Genomic DNA, 21,641 nt, shown 5'->3' on the forward strand with positions numbered 1-21,641 from the left:
TCATCCAAGCCATTTTTTTTGTGTTGGTAAAGTGGTATTGATCTTAGCAAATGCTTAAAATTAACTATTTCTCATAGGGAGTTATTTGATTAAAGGCATTAAAGTTGGGTATAAGAAATATTACACTTTTTTTCCAGTGGTATCATTGCTTAATGTAATAAGTATGGCAGCCCCCCACATCCAGGAATAAAACACACGTCTGCCTTTGCACTGCTATACTGACCATAGCCTCTACAGCTGCTAGGAAGATACAGGGCATGAAGAACATCTATAAACCCAGAAGAAACGGTGCCCAGATATTACAGTTAGAACAGAGAATTATGGGATTGCAATGGAAGTCAACAGCTTCCATTAGAAACTTATTAAGCTCCTGTAACAGATACTGGAGAGGTTAGAGGAAGTTCATAAATTTACAAGGGCTTTACAAGTGCAGTTCAAGTGAATTTAGTAGTGAACTTGCACATTTCTTGCTGGCTTTACATTTTCTACTGCATGTTGAATAAGTGTCACACAAACCTGCACTAAAGGTCTTCACTAATTAATTAAAGGACTAATTAAACATACTGCTACTCACGAGGAATAGAATTCACCATCTGTAGTGTCAGAGGCACTTTTTGATTTGAACTTTTAAATCTTGTAATTTGTCAGTGTAGATGTTCAAACTCTTTCAAGGCCAAAAGCAGAGCCCTGAAGTGGCGTTTGTTCGAAATAGTAAAAACATTACCTTCCTTGGTATGTGTATGCCTTGGACTACCCAGAGTGAGTCTCAGACTGCTTTTCATAACCTCATTTCTCCATGGCACATTTTCCCTTTAGTTAGTTACTGACCCAATTTATAGCCACCATCAGACCATTTAATATATTTGAAAAGATAATTTCCCGAAACTTGATGCCTTTTAGAAATCCTCAAACCTCCTCCTCTGTAAAACCGCCTGTGTGAAAACCTCGATGGCGCAGGAGATTTCCATCATAAAATGGATTTCTCAAAAGTATCTTGCTAGACTTATTTAGTAAGTATAAATAATTAATAAAGAAAGACTTGAAATGCTGGCGAGATATAACATCACCCATAAGAACAAAATCTCAGTGAATACAAAAATCTGAAGTTAAGACCAGAGGTTTAAATCTACGTGTAAAGAAAATACTTGATATATAAAAGCTTTTAAACCCTAAAACAAACACATTATAAACATCCCACAAAATACATTTTTTTTTTTTAAACATTTCAGATTACATACTTACCAATAATATATAACTGTATATTAGACAATATACCTCTTTCAAGCAATTTCTTGTATAGTAATCTGCCTGTGCTGGTGGCCCAAAGGCACGATAGCAAAGATCATTTATTGCAAAACAATACACAAAACCAGGTGTTTACAACAACACTCACTTTAAATTAAAGGGTTCAAACGAAACTGTGGACAACATTCCAGTCAAACTATAATGTGCAATAGCAAACATTGTGGTCACCTCAAACACTCAAGATGAAAAATTCAAAAACAAAAATCAACAGCTCTCAATATTGCACTGGTTTAAAGCCATGCCCCTGGTTAAATCCAGAGGGTGAATTATGTTCATGCACCGTGATGATCCACACCAGACATTTCAATAGCTGGACACACACACACACACACACACACACAGTAAAACAGCAGGCAGGGGGTTAATCTACACATTTTGCAAATGGACCCTGTGCTGAAGCAGAACGAGGCTAAATTAAGGACAATTGTTACTGTAATAACAAGAAGACAATCTATTTTAAATAAGTAAGTGAACAAAGAATGGCGGATTTTTTTTTCTATTTTTTTCCCCCTCAACATGTGGTTTTCATTTGAGAAAAATGAACAAGCTGTTTGTGGTTAAACTGTCTAATCGGCTGTTATCAGCCTTGCAGTGCGTTCAAGATTTACAGGATATTTCAGCTTCTGTGGCACATTAGCTAAAGAGAGAGAGCAAGAGAGAGAGCAAGCAGGCAAGAGAAGGAGGGAGGGGAGGGAGGGAGAGGGGAAAAAAGGAAGGAGGGGGAAAGCTTATAGCAAGGACTAATATTTCCAATGCAGCAACACTCACACTACATCTGGTTCTGCTGGTAGCGGCAGTTAAATTGAAATATTTCACAGCGTGTGTCAGAAACATGCAGAATGGTAATTATGACAGATCTGATTAAGCCTGAGTGCCACCAGCTCCCCGGCCGGCTCCGGTTGTGCAGGTGTGACCTTGTGCGTGCCTGCGTGTGTAAATAAAATTAATTACAAGCAAGGGGGCGAAAGCTTCAGTGACATCACAAAGCAGAGGAACTCCCAAGGGGGGGACCCTAATGGAATATTTTCCCTGAGTCTAATAATACAGTTCATATTGACTTGAGGTAATTAGTGGGATCATTAAAGCAGTTTTCCCGGCGTATTTGGCTGCCTGATCAGATTAGCGAAAATGTTCTTCAGAACAAGCCCTGTGTGGTCTGCCAAAGGAGAAGGAAATAAAAAAGCAACAAAGCATATTTTTGGAATGATAAGCAGAGATGGGTCTGCGTTTCTGCGGCTCAGAAACAAGAGCTGAATCTCTCTCAGACAAGGGAAAGAGGGCAAAAATGATCATACTGACGTGCTGCTGGAGATTTTGGAAATCTATGAACCACCGGTCGTATCGTCTGGGGTCGGTTTTTATCTGGAAAAGGGAAAGAAAAATTGTTCTTCCCATTAAAAGAGCACAGAGAGAGCTCCTTTCTGGGGTTGATTGCTTTTTTTTTGGGCTTTAACTCATATGTTGAATTATTAATTCACGAATATGTCCCTAGTTCAAGAAATGGTGCCTTTAATAACACAGTGCGACCTCTTTGTTGTCGTTACCCTGGAAACCTAATAACCAAGCAACCAAATAAATAAATAAATCAATAAATAAACAGTAATGGCCTTTTTCCTTTTTGATTATGCACTTCCATTTCTTCATGTTTTTATTTGTATCTTTCCACAAAAGGAGATTACTTATTTGAAATAAAAGGAACAGCAAACTATATAATCCTACATAATGTAACTACACACACAAATCATACAAATAAATAAATGATAATAAACACACCAACAAATAAAAACTTCAGGTTGAAACAATGGTTTTGTTGCCAGGGAATATATTATAATAACAAACATATATCTGCAAACTTATATATCAGAGCATTATTAACTTCTCAGATTTTTTTGCAATAAACTTCAGAGCCAATTCATGCAATTATTCTTTTAACCTTTAAGGTAAGCAGCTTCCACCTGATATACAATGCCCAAAGCAACAAACTTGGCAAAGATGCAACACATAGTGCTAACAGGCACCCACCTGATGCAGTCGCACTACATCCACAACTCTAGTGCGACTTCCTTGAGTATTACTGAGATCAAAGGACAGACCAGCAGGAGATTGCCATTGTAGAAGAGCAGACATTAGGCCAGATTAAACATCGCTTTGGTTCTTGGTTTCAACCTTTATTCAAAACTCAATGTCAAATCCCAATTTACCGCCTTACCTATGTAAAAGGACCTCCTATGTGCTCCCTGAGCAAGACGGGGTAATCTCCTTTAACCGAGACACGAGCAGGCAGACACGGTACAACCACAGCAACGCAGACAGGACACACACATTAGAGCTCATCAGAAAACCAAGCGCGGTTCACTCATTGTTTTAAGTGAAAATCTATTTTGGATGCAGGGGAACTGGCCATCGACTCCCCGAAGGCCGCGGCGAGCATGCTCCCTACCCGAAACCGTAACATGCCAAGCTCTGTCACAGATGGCAGACTTTGACAGCTCCCATCCGTGGCATCGATACTCAACAGTTCTGCACAAGATCAGTGACATTCTGTCTCATTAGAGCCATGCTAATTATCACAGCTAGTTTCAGGGGAAACCATGTGTTGCAATGGTCAATTTGAAGGAGTTTGTGCATCAACAAACTGGTAATAAGGACCATGCTCCTTATTATGTGACAGCAGGCTGCCTGTGATCTGATTTATGGAATCAGAAACACTCAGGATGAATCAGGGCATGCTAACATGAAAACAATTTGTATTAATGAATACGACTGACTAGTTTTTTTTTTTTTTTTTTTAATAGTTTTACATTAAAACCGATGGCTATATTAGCCACGGCTTTGTGCTTGTTGTTCATACAGTCAGCTCTAGGACTGTCAAAGATCAGCGCATTCAAAATACAATTATTTCAGATTTGGGGGCAGGGGCAGATAATTAAAAAAATGTTACAACAATCCAGAGTTTGATCCGGGTATGAAAGACTTCTGTGAAACTGCTTTTTTGATTGTTCCCATAATATAGAGCTAAAAAAAACTTTCCCAAAACGAAAACAAATACATAAATAAAAACCAAGAACAACGTTTGAAGCAAATGCAGGGTATGACACGGACACCGTTAGGATGTATTAAACAGGGTTTGGGGGGCGGGGTTATCCCAAGCACAAGATTACTAAATCTAAATACATAATATCCATAATAATGTTATTCTCTGAATTACTGATTTGCAAAAAAGAAATTAATTAATGATGCTGAAGGGGACGTGCAAGGATTTAACTCGTCCCACAATGCCATTCTTGAGAAAAAACACAACCAAAACCAAAAATAAAGAGAAATCCATTAATCCAGTCTTATTAGACGAGAAAAAAAGTGGACATGTGCAAGTAAGAGGAAAAGACGAGAGCATATTTAACAATAAAATTAGCAACTAAACTCAAGACAAATTGGGCAGATATAAAACCAAATTCGATCACCCGAAATGGATAAACCTTGGTGCTGCGAGGCCTAATCTTTTTATTAATCCTCAGTGGGAACCATATGGCTGGATGTGAGTAGCATCAACCCCCCCCAATCCCTTCCCCCCATCCCTCCGTTTCTCCACATCAACCCCCCCACCCCCTTCTCCTCAGGTCTTTCTGGTGCTGAGGGACAACAGCAGCAGCAATACAGAAGCTACTCCTCCATCTCCGAAGGCTGTACCAAGTGTGCCACATGACACGCGTGCCAGCCTCTTTGCCAGCGTGCCAAGACTCCATTTTGCGTGCCATGATTGAGAATTCCTATACTGTATACAGCGAGCGTGGCAATCAGATATGCATATGCTGCCTTCTGCTAGGATTGCAAGCCAGCCCCCTTATGTATTAGGAAGTGCCCCAGCTGCCCACAGAGTCTATATTACGAGATGGAGCTTCTGATAATGACTCTCCCAGGCACCCTTTTAGCTACATAATTAGCACTGTTCTTATCTTGTGCTGAATTCAAACCAGAGATGAATAGAAAGACTACCGTGTGAAAGCACTGTATTCAAATAATAATAATAAAAAAGTATTTCCATCTCCCATGCAAACGGCATAAAAAAAAATATATAATTATTTTCTGAAGACAATTCAACACATTTGCTAGAAAAGGAGAAGTAGAAAAAGGAGAGAGAGAAAAATCTTTTACAATTAATGGGATGGTCTTTTTTATTTTCCCGTCTTTGAACCCCCTAACAAAAACATCGGTTTGTGCATCAAACTACAATTTGATAAAACAAAGATATCTTCAGCTATAATCAGCTCCATCAGCAAAACATACTGATACTTTGAGATAATTTGGGCCTTAATCAAATAGAATTTTATGCTGAGTAAGGTTCTGTATAATATTTAACTGCACATATATAGATGTACAAAACCTTTATTAAAACTACAATTAAAAAATCTTCAGCAACCCCATTATTACAGACTTAAATGACAGTAATTTATCTTGCACAAGCGGTGATTCACGGTTGGGATGCACTCTGGGATAGATTACAGTGCCTGATGTATGACACACTCAGAGCTATGCTAAAGTAAACAGGCTTGTTTTATGTTTAAACATCTTCTGGTGTTCTCAAACCCACAATAAAGGAGACGTGTCATTGTGGAAATTATTACTTTTTAAGGCTTCTGAAACCATGGGGCCTCCTATTCCTTTGGGTTCTTTTGCCAAACTATAGATGGTCTTTGCCTTTCCAAATACTATAAAACTTTGATGTACATTTTGATGAATTTAAGATTAGTCTACTCCCCTCTATTAAAACCTCGGAACAGTTTGTCGATTTCTATGGACAACTGCCAGAAGATTAAATACTGAAATAATGCAAGTTCAAACACGTCGTAAAGTTATACTTTCAGTGGATGTCTGAACACACACTGATTTCTTTTAAAAAGTTAGGCCCTCACAACTTATCTCATCTGAAGTAATTTAGCCTCCCCACCACATACACACTTAGGGTTCACAGATTCATAGGATAATAAAATTAAATTGAACAAAAAAAATGATACTGCATGAGAATCCCTCCCCTCCCTGTTCTCACTTTATACAATCTCTTACCTGACTTTTTGAGGCGGCAACCTTCGCAAACAGGGCCTGGGACACTTTAGCCCTCTTCATTTCCTGCTGAATCTCATCGTAAATGGAAGCATTAATATTCAAGACACAGCTGTCCGTTTTGCCATTCCTTTCTGTGGGGATTGGAGATGGTTTCACCTAGATAAAGAATATAATGGGATTATTCAGATACACCAGGGAAAACTTCACCTAACAAAAGCTGTCAATTAAACCATATTCATAATTGGATTACAGAAGAGCACCAAAGAGGTTTTTTGACTGCCCTAACAAAGTGGATTCCCAGTCTCGGAACACCAACTTTGGCAATAATTACACAAGTCGCGCACGTAATGAGATTTATCATTTGCGGTGTCAACCTGCATGTTTTATTCGGGAAATAATGTCATTATTCCAGAAAGATAGAAATTGATCAATAGTGATTAAATTCATTTGCATATGCCTACTGGTTCTCACGTGATGGGACTTCTTCAAACATGTTTTAAATGTTTTTTTTTAAACTGACATTAAAAAAAGCTACTATTATTATCTACTATTATGTGAAATATATACATGTACACACTTAGTAACAGCTGCTCACAAACAAAGACTTAATACATAAATAAAATATTACTTTTATTTCACATCTACTAAAAGTTGTTCCCCGTTTAGATGTTCGTATAAAATACAGTTCCCCATATTTCATTTTCAGGCTTTTTACGGTACATCCATCAGTAAAGATACCTACTTGAATCCTGGAATTCCAGTCTTCGGGTCGGGTATTATTACAGTCTTCTCTTTTCAGCTGGGGTGTTAAAGAACAGGGTTAGAGCACTGACATAACACAGTAAAAAATAAATACATTACACTGAATTGATATATACACAATTTGGGAAATTCTTAGATTTAATTTCCCCTGATGTTACATAAATTTAAATGTCTGTACTAAAGTAAAGGGTTTTCTTTTTGTGCCCTTCCCACCCCCCGCCACAAACACTTCAAAACTGCTGCCATGAATCTATTTGTGTTTTGGCTGCCACGGAGGTTTTAAATCCACTAGCAGGTAGACAGACTCATGTTCTCGGCAGACTACAACATTGCCTCTGCTGCTGCAATACACTCTACACGTGTGACTTTATACCAGAGTCATTCCCACGAGAAGATGAGGTTAAAACTTCACACGTGTTTCAGATGAAGCTACAGCACTGTGTAAGTGTGTGATGACAGTCTAATAGTGGAAACTGGGAGAATATTACGGTGTCGCTTAGAAAAGTCTATTAAAATTGGTCTAAAATAAAGAATCTAAATAAAGCAGCTCATTTAACAAAAGCTCAACTCAATAATATGACAAAAACATGCAACACAGGCCAATTAACTGAAGATGGAGCTTCACATGAACTGCCCGTACAGCAATTTCATGAAGAACTTAATATCATGATTGAGGAGAAATATACTGTCCGATAATAATAATAGAAACAAAACAAAATACCCAAGTATAATTAACTTCTTCTTTACACCTTTCCATTTTACAAACAACAGCAGCAAAACCCCTCAATCTCTTGTCTACTACATCATCAAGAAATAATTGTCTTTGTATTTCAGGATATTTGATACCAATAACACTGCAGGCCCATATTAACTGTTGACCAGCTGGCAGCCTATCTGTGTATGTCTGATGTACTGGAAAATAATAACCTGGGAGGTGGGACTGCCTCCACACATAATCAAATTATTAAACCACAAAGGGCCCTGGCTGATGAGAGCGAGCATGCTCTGTCTGAGACACTGATGCTAAAAGGAACTTGCAGTGCCCAACCAATGAAATGTATACTTCTACATTATGTGCGTCTTACAGAGAGCAAATCTGGTGCAGTTGGGAAATAGGTTTTCCGCAAAAGGACGATAAAATACAGATTTGTTTTCAGGTTAAACTTCATTCATTCTTCTCATAAAACCGTTAGTGTAACAGATAAGACGACAATGGAGCTAGTTTTTACTGTCGTCTCCCCTGACTCTTCTTGACCATAAAGGAATACAAATCTATTTCAATTGTCACATTTTCAAATCAAATTAGAACAACTAATAATCATCTAAAATGGTTCAGATGCAGAAATGGTTGCAATTTATTCCATGTTTATTTATTTAACGCAAAGTAATAACTGGAATATCAAAAACTGACAGTGTTTTGTCCAGATCCATAAGATGTCTGAAATGAACATTTTATCACAGTGGGGTTCGGTTTTCATAGCAGTCGGTCAAGTCCACTATGTAGTCCTTATTGACTCCCCCTCTAGGGGTTACGTTTTAAGTGAAACAGGACTGAAAACTGGGGACCTCAACTAACCCTCCACTCTCAACAAACCAAATCATCTCGTTATGTAACCACATAGCCAGCAGGTTGGCATCTTGATGTGGAGGACAAGTACAGAACTGGGTTTACCCAAACACCACAGTAAAAGTCTAGTCCACCTGGCTTACAAGCTCTATGCACTAAAGATCCCACTGAGATCACCAGCCCTGTCGGCCACAGATCAGGAGAATTCAAGCACTTGGCACAGAAGGACGAAGAAAGCACTTTTCATCCTTTACAGAAGTTGTGCTTCAGCAGCCGAACAGAGACTGGCTTTGTCCTGCTTTACCCTGTCCCCCTCCCCCAACCCCAGACATGAGCTGAACCACTTTTAAAAATTACTAAAGTGGAAAAAAACTTTTCCACATACCTTTTAAATAAAATCTGCACCATCAATACTGGGGGAGAAAGGGGCAGTGGGGGGGTGGACATGCCAAAGAAAAGGGGGAGGGGGCTGGGGTTACTCAAGGATTCTATCAATCCATCCAATCACAGAGCACCCATATTGACCATCTACAGCAACCGCTGCAACTGGTAAATTCAACTCCAACAAAAAAGTTTGTTTTTTTATTTAGGGTTAGGATTAGGATTTCTGGTTCAGGCTATGTATAACCCCCCAGCACCCCATGCCTAAAAAAGATGGCTTTGCCCTGAAGGTCCCATTACAAACCCCAGGGCCTGCTGCATCTTACCTGCACAGGACGGTTAGGAGGCGTGCTTATAAGAGGCGTAGGTCCCATGGCTGAAGCAGCGGTCAGACTTCTCTCCCGCTCATCCTGGTAGATTCGGTCCCTTTCTGCCTCTGGCAGCTGCAGGAAGTTCTGCATTGCCCTCAGGTTGACCAGCAGAGACTGAGAGGCAGTCTTGGGGTCCTCTTCCTTTCGGAGGATTTCTGAGAGCAAGCCCTTTTGTGAAATAAATACGCCATCAATAAAAAATAAATAAAAGGAATGGAAAAAAAGAAGCCAAAACAAAACAAACCAAAAAACCTCAACGCTCTTTCCCACAGTATGAACAGTTAGGCTGACTCGCTAATCATCCTCTTTTCATTTCCGCTAGATTTCAAAATTGAACAGTCAGTCCTGTGGAAGAATACATTAGTAATTACTTAGGTAGCTCAGAAGAAAGCCAGCATTGTGTCCTTAATTTTATGAAACGTCTCCTTTGCATTCAGCATAACTCTGGATCTGGATAACTGGTATAATTTCTTTTATGGACCTAACATGCCATGAAATCTTGACAATCAGACAATTGTGGATGGCAGTGGCTAAACAGCATCCCTGGACTACTGGGAAAAAAGTGATACGCTGGACTTTGCACTTCTCACCATGAACACACAACCCCAGTTAAAACAATTGTACAAGAAATGCCAATGGTTTTTTCATTCAAAGAAAGTAATTATAATCTGGATAAAAAATAAATATTCAGAGAATGTGTTTTAAATTGCAACTGATGTGCCTGTATAAAATAACCACCCTACTATACATTTGTCGGTAGACACTATAACACTATAACAACGAATATTAAATACATTTCAAACTATCATATTCATTTCAAATAAGTCAATTTTAGATAAATTGTAACAAACTGTTTTGAAAAGCTAACCAGTGGACTGACTTCCAAAAGACTCATGTAAACAGAAGAGGAAAAAGTCGCAACTCCGTTAGGTAGCAGCTTATTCGATATAGTGCACCACACTGACTAACACAAATCTGGTGCAACAAACTCCATCTCTCTCCTAACATACTCTAGCCTTTACAAAGTAATGACATTATTATTCGATCTCCTGTTTATGAGACGCAGTTTATAGTCTATTGGATTTTGAGGCTGAAGATTCACTGCCTAGGCACCGGCTCAGACGAGAAAGACTTTCTTTAACTTAGTCTGCCGCGCAGCACGCTGGCTGCAATATGAAGCAGAACCCCACTGTGGAATGTTACTTCTTTCCCTTTTTTGTATTGACTCACACTTTTGTATCGAGACACAAATGAACTGTCAAAAGTTTGTTTACAGCTGCAATGAGGGAAACAAAATGCCCTTAAATGTGTCAAAGGATTTCAGAATAATGTGTATGCAAAACTACTGGCATGTTTTACCTTCTTTTCTTGGATTGGTTTTGTTGAGGTATAGTAAAATGAAATTTGAAGAAAAAGCAACAATTTACCGGTAGAACAATACTGATAAGCATTTATTTTATTTTTGTAAACTTACAAATGACAGAACCACTATCATTTTTTAAAATTTCTATCTGCACAGAGAATATTATGTCAATCCTTCGACAGCTCATGTTCAGGAAGACTTCTTATCTAAACCAAAAACCTATTTGAATCTATCCAATTTGTTGCCTGCATGAATGGCAATATAAGGTGTGGCTGGTTTATCACATTTTATTCTTCCTACACTTCTGTTCATTCTGCTTTTGGTGTGTAGGAGAACGGGAGGCTGAACGCCATCAAAGGAAAGTGTTAGGGCGTTGAAGAACAAAACTGTTGTATTGTTGCTTAGTCACTGGCATATAAGTTTATGAAACCAGACCAAGGAACAAGAATCAAAAGAGCTACGTGTCTCTGTCCGGTTCACAAAACAGTCTCGGCAGCAGCTGTGGAGGCGCCGTCACATTCACACATGAGCAAAAGAGTTTCAGTCTAGCATACTGTTACTCACTATGAGCTGATAAGGTTATCGTGATGATTGTAGTACATGGACTCTTTGGTTTTGTTTTTGTTTTTTCCCTCCACATCCTGTAATATTTTTAATTAAGGATGTGCCTGGATTTGAGAAAAAAAAATCTAAATAATTTAGGGCAGGCAGTAATTGCTTTCAGTTACATGTGAAAAAAACAGATTTGCGAGTTCAAATTTGACAGATTGTGAGAAATAAAGAAAAAATAAAGAACAAACAAAAAAGATATCTGACACTTTGTCCTTAATAAACTCGTACTGTCAAACAAACACCTTCCATACATGTACTACACACACCCTGGTCACAGCTGCAAATCTGTGAAGAGCTCTCGACTGAGCCTTCAGTTGGCTGCTAAGCTGCGTTGTAATTAGACACTGATTCAATGTCATTATGAACTGCTATCAGATAACGTTAAGAAAACCCTTTCGGCAGGAAATAGTTAATATTAGAAAAAGATTGCTTTTTCCTTTAGTATAGTGAAAAAACGATTCTGATCAAATGCATCTTATTTATCCATCTTCAAACCTCTTCAAGACAACAATCAGAACATGTACAACACGCGCCAAACTCCGTGGCATACATGTCTGTCTGCAGTTCACGCTTTGGACTGGTTAACCACTTCACCGAGAGGCCTGAGGGCCTGAAAAAAAAAAGACTATAATTTCTAGTTTGGTTCAGTAATGGTATGCACAATAACAGACAGAAAACCAAACCATTCTGCAGGTTTGACAACCTACCTGATCTCAACTATTTGGCCATTTACACAGCTTGACACAGATATGAATAAATAAGAAATCAGAATTAAAGACTAGGTTTTATTGTATTTCTTAAACGGATCCTAGTACACTTTCTCTCCGAGACCAGATTACATGTCATTACAAGCACTGTTCATTAGAACACTGCAGAAAAATGCACAATAAATATTATCAGAGCTTTGAAAAGCTCATTATGAATTCTTTAAACTGTAGATAAATTAAAGAGTCTGCCAATTTGCACAAAAACATCGCCTGTCTGGTCTCCACTTAGTCTCCTCTTTGAACGTAATCACCGATTCCAATAGATTTTATCAGCCTCACAGAACTTCAAAGCTCCTGAAAAGAAATGTGGTTTGCTGCAACCTCCCAAAAATATGCAGAACATCTTTAGACATTATCTTTTTCTTGCCATAAACTGAAATCACATGTTTTAGTGGTGGTCCGTGACCAGGCTCCGCCCAACCGCCTGGCTGCTTGCCAGATGCATTAGAGCAGAGACATTTTTCTGTCTCACCTGACGGCAAACAGAGTTGTCATGGCAGTCAGTCTTTTAAAGGAATTCCAGATAAATCTTCCTAATAATTTACTTTAATAACACACATTGTCTTTTTTCGTCCCACACCCTAAAGAATTCTACCTTTGCTCTGAAAACACAATGCAAGATTGAAATATTGTATTACTAACATCATAACTGGTAAATTAATCTAGGCTTATTTAAAACAACAGTATGGGACTCGGAGCATGACACTTTTTCTATAGCTATTGTTGCATGTTGCTTTTACATGGACAGGGAGCGACAGATGACTAGGTTCGTTTAGAGATTACACTGAAGTAGACGTGGATGAGAACAGTTGATAAAATATCACAATTATTAACTAGCAAGAAAGACGCAGCGTAATAAACAGGAAACCTAGCATTTCCACTGAGGAAAGCAGTAGCACATTCACTGCGGCAATTAATTACACCTTAACCGTTGTGCTAACAAGTCTGGTCCCTGCTGCTCTGACTAAAGTATTGACAAGATGTGCTATTTAAGAGCAAAGGTTAGTGAGCAGGCTAAATCTATTTCCTTAAGAATCTCTTTGAATTCTAGTGAAATCTAGTTTTAGTCCAGGTTCCAATACATTATTTTATCTTTATTTTCACTATCATGATTTTTAAGCACCACATCACCTATGCAGATAAAGATTCACAGAAAAGCTGCTACAAACTGAGCAACCCCTTCCTTGTGAAATGCTGCAAAGCCAAGTATCATTTCCATCAGCGATTGACCGACAACAGATAAAGACAACTTTAAAACTGCACAAAGGCCTTTTAAAGCCCATTTGGGCAGACTAAGTGTGGTTACCAACAGACTGTAGCTGGATACAGCAATGAGAAAGGAAACTGGAGCGTATAATAAACAAATGATTTGTCAGTTTTCCCGATTTTATACAACCTCCTTTTCATTTAAGGGCTCTCTCAAATGCAAATTCCTAATCACAGCGCACTGCAAGAGGCTAGGCCGCAGCAGCGGAGAATTGAGCCACAGCTGGCGGTTTGAGCACCGAGAGCTGGATCGGAGCTGTAAGAGCTGTATCACTGGTGTCGATACTTCAAGACAAGACCTTCCTATTTTCAGAGAAAATTCCTTCACCAAAAACCTTAAAGTAGCCAGATTCTTCACCGTGGTGCTGATTTGAACTCTCAGACAACAACTTCCTGTGTGTGGTGGAGTACGACACTACTAAGTGGAGATCCACTGCCAAGAACTGTCCTCAAAAAAGAAAAATCACAGCCCTTGTGAAATTAAATCACACAGCGGCTCTTTGGACAATCCTGATCTGATGAAAATATATATCCAAACAGGGATGGAAAATAAAGGACTAAGCAAACAAATGTATTCAGTACTCTAAAGGAGATGTAGACACTGATTAAGGCAAGACGAACTGGTTTGAAAAACATGAATTGGGAATTACTGCCCTGACATTCACATGGCATTTGCTACTGTATATTGATAACACATTTCCACAAACATTAAAAAAAACACACAAAACAACTGCTGAATGTTGGAACTGGAATATTTAAAAGTTCAGAATCTGAAATCGAGAAACTGGGCCACGAATATAAATTTTGTATTTGTACAATTAAAATTTTAGAAAATTTTTAGAAGTACATTTTAAAATGTAATGTATTTAATACACTTTTTACAAGTATCCAGTCTAAAGAAGAAAGTGAAATGCTTGTATGATTCAAAGATTACTCTTTAAAGAATCATACACAGACACACACTGGTACAAAGCACTGTCATTCAAAATCAAGAGATGTGGTGGGGGCAGCGGGGGGAATTACTGTTGGCAAAGGGATTTATTTTCCAGGAAAAGTAAAAAAATTTATTCAAAGACAGTGTGTCAGTCCACTTTTCACTAACCCTTCCACCATCTAAGGCACAGCTAAGAGCAAATCCAATACCACCGATTCCCTATTCAAACAAATGCTAGCCAACGATGGGGAAAAGTGTGTTGTGGTTACAGCTCAATGGGGAATAAGAGTCAGAAAATAAGGAGAGCAGGTGGGGGAAAAAAAATAAGCAGTCTTACCTGAGTCCTGTTGAAAGCCACACGGGCGAACACTGCCTGGGAGATCCCGGCCCTCTTGAGCTCATCGCGCACCCACTGGTAGATTTCAGAAGACACCTCTGTGTTGGATGAGACCTGCTGTTCCAGGGGCTTGTTAAGAGAGCGGTTGACCGGCGGGTGATTTAGGTACTGCTGGCTGAGGGACTGCTGAGCTAAGAGTCTGTTCACTGCATACTGCTGGTTCAAGATCTGGGCCATCACGATCTGCTGGTTGACCAGCTGGGGGCTGATGGGAGTGGACACGAGACCAGGGTGCAGGCTGGGCAGCTGGGCCCGGACCGAGGGTTGGCCTCCGTGGGGAAGCTGTACCGGGGAAGGCGGCTGTTCGGCGGTGTTGCCGGGAATGGGCTGCTGGCTAAAATTCACATGGTTAGCGCCCGGCGGAGACAGGTCCGACAGGCTTTCCATTTCGGCTATGGAGAGGAGGGAAGGAAAAAAGAAAAGAAAAAGTTAACTGTAGATCATATAATATTTCTGGTAATAAAAGTGTGCTCTCCTGCGATGTTAGGAAAACATATAAAACTGCACACACACGCACACACACAAAGTACAATACAGAATAAATAAAAAAACATCACTGCTACAAAAAAAAAATCCTATTGTCTATAATAAAAAGAGAACAGATGTTTCCAATAATGCTACAGCTACGAGCCATCAAAGGTCTGTTTAAAGCTGTCATAAATACATTGTGCCGCTTTAATTCCTACAGTATTGGATGTGCTCAACATTCCCAGCTAAAATCTCCGACACCAACCTGTACCAAAACCAGGAACATTAGTTTTATAAGGGTTAATTTTAAATTAATGCATGTGGTCTTAAAAACCTCTAAAATGTGCATGCTCCCAAACACACTCGAACAGCATACTTTAGCTGAGCACATTTTAACTGCACACTCTCCTTATACATAATGGTGCATACTGTATGGACTCAATGACACATTACTTGGCAGATATGGAAATTGGTTTAAAATGTCCATAATAGCATCATGTGAGCAAAGGAATAGCTTGGCAAGATAACGATAGTGAAAAATTTAAGCTGCAGTGTTACTTAAAATACATCCATGGGATAGCTGATAAGCATGAATCGTTCTTTATGCACTTACATTTAAATCAAGGTACGTGACTGTGCAAATACAAAATTCAGGATGAACTAAATATAGGTTGTAGTAGAAAGTTAATCAAGTATCACTAACACCAGAGTGGCCAAACGCCTGATCTTCCCTTTATATAACTGGGACTAGATTCCTTTTTTTCTCCCCTCCCTTTTTTGCAATTTTAGCTCATACATGCATAGTTCAATCCTGATAATATGTTAATATGCATAATTTACTCTTATTTAATTGTTATGTCTGCTACTCTGTTTTATATAATTAAATATCCCAACTATACATTAGGCAACTTGCAGAAACTTGACATTTCTGCTAAGCCTAACGTGAGACACTACCATTAGCAATAATAAAAACAAAAAACTGTTCTAGTTGTGCAGTTATTTTCTGAAACAGAGTGTAAAAAATGTAAGAAAAAAACTGAACGGGAGGTTAAGACAATAAACCAAACAGTGGGAACCAATCTGAAGAACTGAATTGTTGTTCCTATTATCTACATTACAAGATGAAACATTAAAACTAAATGCAGAGAACTTTAATCTGTATAAAAAGAGAGAGACTGGAATCACTCAGATCGATATGTATAAAAACACTCCCCTCAATATGTTTACCATTGATAAAGGATCTTCTCCTCAAAATACAATAAAGAGAGGCTGAAGGGAAGTGGGTATTCTGCATCCTATTTTTTTCTGCATCGAGGAATCACAGCTAAAACTATTCTGGTTAAATGAGTCCAATGATAAAGATATCCACAAAACAGAAGTCTGGGTGAGAAATGTTCCAGTATAGAGAACCTCAGAAAATCCTTCACTATACAACCTACTGATGTACAAGCACCTGGGGTGGGAAAAAACACGAACCAGGAAAAAAAAAAAAAAAAAAAAAAAAAAAAAACACGAGGGGAAAAGATAAAATAAAAATAAGGAACAAACAGATTCTCAACCAGTCAATGCGCCTTCATTCTTTGGGGGCGAAACAATGCATTCAAAACTAGCACATCATTCAGATTATCTTTCCCTCGCACACAAACATTGACATTGTGGTTTGTCTTCACAGATCTCTGAACAGCTTGAAGGCAGACCTTCTTCATGCGGTTTTAAAAGGCGACCAAAAAATGAAAGGGCTGGAAAACCTGCCGAGAAGTCCTTGCTCCTAATTTCGTACAAAGGGCCTAGGCTGTACAGTGCAATAATAATGGGAGGGGGTTGTTACGAACGGTGAGGAGGAGAGAGAAAAAAAAAAAAGCCTACAATACTTTATTCATCCCATTAAGGAGCATAGCTGCCAATGCTTATAGCAGCAGGGAGTCCCTTTTCTCTTTGCAATAGCTGTGCAGAAAAGCCACTGCTCTTTACGGCTCACATGATGTCACAAGTAGCCACTGGTCTTGTTATCAGAGAGCTGCCTCTGATCTTGTTCATCCAAAAATAATAAAATTATATAAAGGGCCAGGATTTTTCGACCCGATTAGTACGCCCCTCAGATGACTACTTTCCTTAAAGATCAAAATCCTTCCCTTCGGCAAGTCCCCTTTAGCTTAAACATCTGTAAACCTGCTCTAAAAGACTTTAGATGCAGTCCAAACTTGAACAAGGTAACACCCTCTACAGAATGTCAACGCTGATGGAAAAAACTACCACGGAATTTTACCGTAACAAATTTAGTACGCCGAATTTGAAAGTAATCATGTTCTTCTGGTGAGGGTTTAAAACGTGGCGAAAATAGATGCTTCAATAGATGGGACACCACACAGGAAGGAACCAAATGACCTAGTAACAATTCTGGGTCCGAGTCTGCGGTCCGTAGGTAGTCTATACTTGTAACAATGAAAGGGCTTTACAACGTTTACAAACAGCAGTTTTGAAGAAAAAAAGCTGGGGCAGGTCAAGGCCATAGGCAAGTAGGACTGCCGGCTTTATAGTTTCTGGGATCCTCCCGTCTCACATACCTACTGCTGTGGCTCTCGGACTGTCGTGGAGAATGCATGATCCGAGGTATCCCTCCAGCTGGGAGGGCTGGCAAGCTACTGTGCAAATACACACGTACAAAAATACGGGGGGAAAAGAAATCATTAAGGCTGCTCATCATATAAAATACTACATGCCACTTAACAGTCCCAAGACACACACAATCTGGCAATGCGAAGGAAGTCCATATATTTGATGCCTGACTGCTGTTAGTAGAGAGATGAAGCACATTATATTCTTCTCTGTAACCAATTTGTATTTTTTCCTTTCTTTCTTTAACATGAAGAAACAGGAACCAGTGTGTTGCAAACTCTGGGGGGACAAAAAAAACGACATCAGCTACACTTATATAAAATCTCCTACAAGTCACTATGTTGAGCTTAACCAAAAAATATTGTCATTTGAAAAGGGGCTGGGAGGGGTAAGGTTGTATATGGCTGTGAAAAGGAGTGTAACACACTCTCAGTCCTTCTGGGAATGATACCTTAAATGGGAGTGAAGACATGGGGGAAAAAAAGACCAAAAAAAAGAAAACAGATTCTGTGCAGATTGAACACTAATGAAATTGTTGACGTGCAGATCTTGAGGATACAAGTTCGTTAACAAATATTAGGGTTTAACAAAGACAACAAGATGATCGTTGCATGGAGATGGAACTACAACGGCTAGAAAAACAAAGAAACTCGGCGACTCAAGGTATGATGGGATGATTACTTGCACAACATTTTTATTATTTTTCTTGCTTACCCATCATATCTTTTGTCTTCTTGAAATGTTTATACCACCGCCCGAATTCCTGACATTTTGCTGCTGAGACATTTGCATAGTAAGTGCTGTTCACAATGGAAGAAATCATACTCTGCAATAAAGAAAAGAGCGTTGGTACAAAAAGGCTGCCAGGTTCCACCGAAATGTAATATATTGAAATACTGTAAGGTTTCGTTAACATGCGCCCTACTTCTATTAGAGAAATTAAATCTGTTTGGTTTAGAAACTGCTAACACAAATATTTCAGTTTAAGAGCCATGTGCCTGTCTGGCGTCTTTTTTTCTTTTCTTTTTTGTTTTCTCTAAAAAAAAAATATCCCTTTACAGCAAATGCCACCAAGTCTGAGAGAGTATAAAGAAATTTTCAGTAGGGTTAGGTAAACTAAGTGTTATGTAACAGTACAGCTACCAAACATAGGCCTGGATAGATCTAGCTTAAATTTTGTTAATTTAACAAATCAGTTTCCCTATTTGTGTTTGGCCTGTGGAAACATCCATTAAAAACTGAGAAACTTTGATTTTCCACCTTGCTATAAAGTCCACAGTACAATCTGCTACATCCTGTTGTAAAAAAAAAACATTACCCAACAAAAGCACTTCAGCTATTCCCAATAACATGGTCCATACTACCTGCAGAATTATCAGAGCTTAGTTTTATGTATATGAATATAAATAAATATGGGGGAAAAAAACTGACATGTTGGAAGTATCTTGAAATTTTATTCAACTTTTTTTTTATATGCATTCTTCACAAACAAGAGAGATTTCTTTTTATTAAATTGAAGCAGTTTCTAACACCTTACAGGCCTGAGGGTGAATAGCATAGAGATTGTTTTGATTGTTATAAATATTCAAAAGACGAAACCATCTGTTTTCAAATTACAGGTATGCCATCTTTACTATTTCTAAAAAAATCTGAATATTTTAGGGCGTTATTAGCCCTCTAGCTTTTGATAAAAGTCACACACAATAACTGTTAACCAAAGAACAGAAAGCACAGGTGACTTCTTTCCCCCACAAATACTACAAAATAAAAAAAAACAATATACCTTTGTTACGTTTAGCAATCGGTCTTGAAAAGTAAATAAACATATGTTCACACAACATTGGGTGTCCTGTTTAACAGCAAGAAGCAAGTGAGATTCTAAGAACGCCTAGAAATAAATAAATAAAATATTTTTCTTCCACACATTGGCAGACTAAAAACAATACATGCCTGCACAATTGTCAACTTGACTCGCCTCAACACTACATTGTTCCTTAAATGGAACATTGGTATGCTTCAAATATGTAAATTCCATCAATAAAATCCATACATAAAGTGTAGTACGGTTGTTAAAGCGAGATTTATTTGGCATCGCCAGTTTGTCAGGAGAAAATATTCGATATTCAACATTAAAGTCATATTCCAATTCACTGAACACCACAGTCAAATGCCAGCAATGGACATGCTTGGTTCCCATGTGACCCAAGCATACAACCTCATCCACAAACTACACAAAATAAATACACTTAGCTCAGAATTACTGAATTTGTTATCAGTGTCTATGAAATCAAGCAGGATAGACGTCATTTTGACCTAGAATATCAGTGCACTTTTAAACATTTCCAGACCAAAGGGGAAAGTGTCAGTCCTTTGCATGCATTTATTGCCGAGATTACTGAGGCAATAACCAAATTTCTTTATTGTAATAAAATAGCTTTAAAGATTTTTCTTTGTGCTGTGGAACAAATCTGCATTCATCATTATCATTATTATCGTTAAAATATTGATGTAATGACTCTCAGCAGGTCTGCTGAAGACTCCAGAATACCAGTGTCTTGACACAGATGTTTTAATAAATGTAATTCATTAATCATGGATCTCTTGCAATGCATCAAAACTGCCTCCCGAGATCGGCTTGGTGTCATTGCAGCAACATCATCATCAACCCATACATAAACAAACAAACAAACAAATAAATAAAAAGGGTTACCATTACGTTAGCAGTTCTCAACAGGTACAAGATCGCACATGGCCCCTTTAAATCATCATTATCAACAACCTGATCAGAATGCCCAGGAAGTCACAGAAAGCATTATCAGACGAAACAATCTAATTTTACTTTCCGTCATGGGAGAAGCAAAGACTAGCAGATCTACAAACACGACTCTCCTCCTCTAAACTCTCCATTCAGTTTCGAAATAAACCTAACGTTTAATTCCTATTGTACTGGAAAATTGGTAACCCCCCCCCCCCCACCCTTAAAACATCTTAATCACAGCCTCTTTTGACACTGGTGGGGGCAAAAAAAAAAAAAAAAAGGAAAATCCATTACTTCAGATTCTGACAGCTCTAGAAAGCAGCCCACAAAGATGGCTTTTGATGGCTATTTGCTGCTATGCAACTAAACAGCTGCTCTTTCAGGGGCAAGGGGTGGGTGGGGAATTCTTTTGTTGCTGTAGTTTCAAAGAGGACAGGGGTTAAGCTTGATCGCTGCAAAATATATCTCTTGAAAGAGCGTTGATGAGTGAGTGAGCAAATTTAACTACAAGACAGGCATTGTAAAAACTGAATCTGACTTTAAAACGTCCCTTAGACGCTAAAGAGATACAAGAAAAAAATTAAAAAATAATAATACATTCACAGTATTACTGCTCGACATATATTTGCTTTCAATTTCCAAGCCTTTCCTGAACAAATAAAGTGAATGTCATAGGTAGTTTATTCCCATATAAGCAGCACTGCAATTCCAGGACTACTTAAGCACTGAAGAAGAAAAAAACAAAAAAAACACAATGTATAATATGACTACAGTAAAAAAGCAGTACCTAAGATTTACTTTTAAGATTTGATCAAATACAGGGTAATTCCGTCAATGAATTTCAGTTTGTTAACCTTTCTTCTGAGGATTCCTGTTCTGAATGTCAGGGAAACGTTAATCCTATAAAAGTTGTCAATCATTCCTTGCAAGCCAAACATGGTCTTTTTAATCCTTTCTAGTCACCCACAAAGAATAAAAACAGCTCACCTGCTGTTAAATGCATTTAATTCTGA

At 38.5% G+C, this 21,641-nt stretch overlaps 1 protein-coding gene across 9 annotated transcripts in view; it reads right to left on the bottom strand.

The window, feature by feature from the left end:
* LOC136760341 (DNA-binding protein SATB1) overlaps positions 1–21,641 on the bottom strand; it is a 55,444-nt gene that overhangs the window by 10,635 nt on the left and 23,168 nt on the right. For 3 of the 9 annotated variants that reach the window (XM_066715698.1, XM_066715694.1, XM_066715695.1), the window contains exons 6-12: positions 18,585–18,696; positions 17,819–17,896; positions 14,727–15,178; positions 9,403–9,615; positions 7,109–7,165; positions 6,367–6,522; positions 2,605–2,667 (exon numbers count right to left, since the gene is read on the bottom strand). In XM_066715698.1, coding sequence (XP_066571795.1) covers positions 2,605–2,667; positions 6,367–6,522; positions 7,109–7,165; positions 9,403–9,615; positions 14,727–15,178; positions 17,819–17,896; positions 18,585–18,696 — 1,131 coding nt within the window. The remainder of the gene's footprint in view (positions 1–2,604; positions 2,668–6,366; positions 6,523–7,108; positions 7,166–9,402; positions 9,616–14,726; positions 15,179–17,818; positions 17,897–18,584; positions 18,697–21,641) is intronic. The other 6 variants (XM_066715700.1, XM_066715696.1, XM_066715697.1 and 3 more) reach the window with 4 other exon arrangements.

Source organism: Amia ocellicauda, chromosome 10 (genome assembly GCF_036373705.1).
Source record: "Amia ocellicauda isolate fAmiCal2 chromosome 10, fAmiCal2.hap1, whole genome shotgun sequence".
NCBI classification, from domain to species: Eukaryota; Metazoa; Chordata; class Actinopteri; order Amiiformes; family Amiidae; genus Amia; species Amia ocellicauda.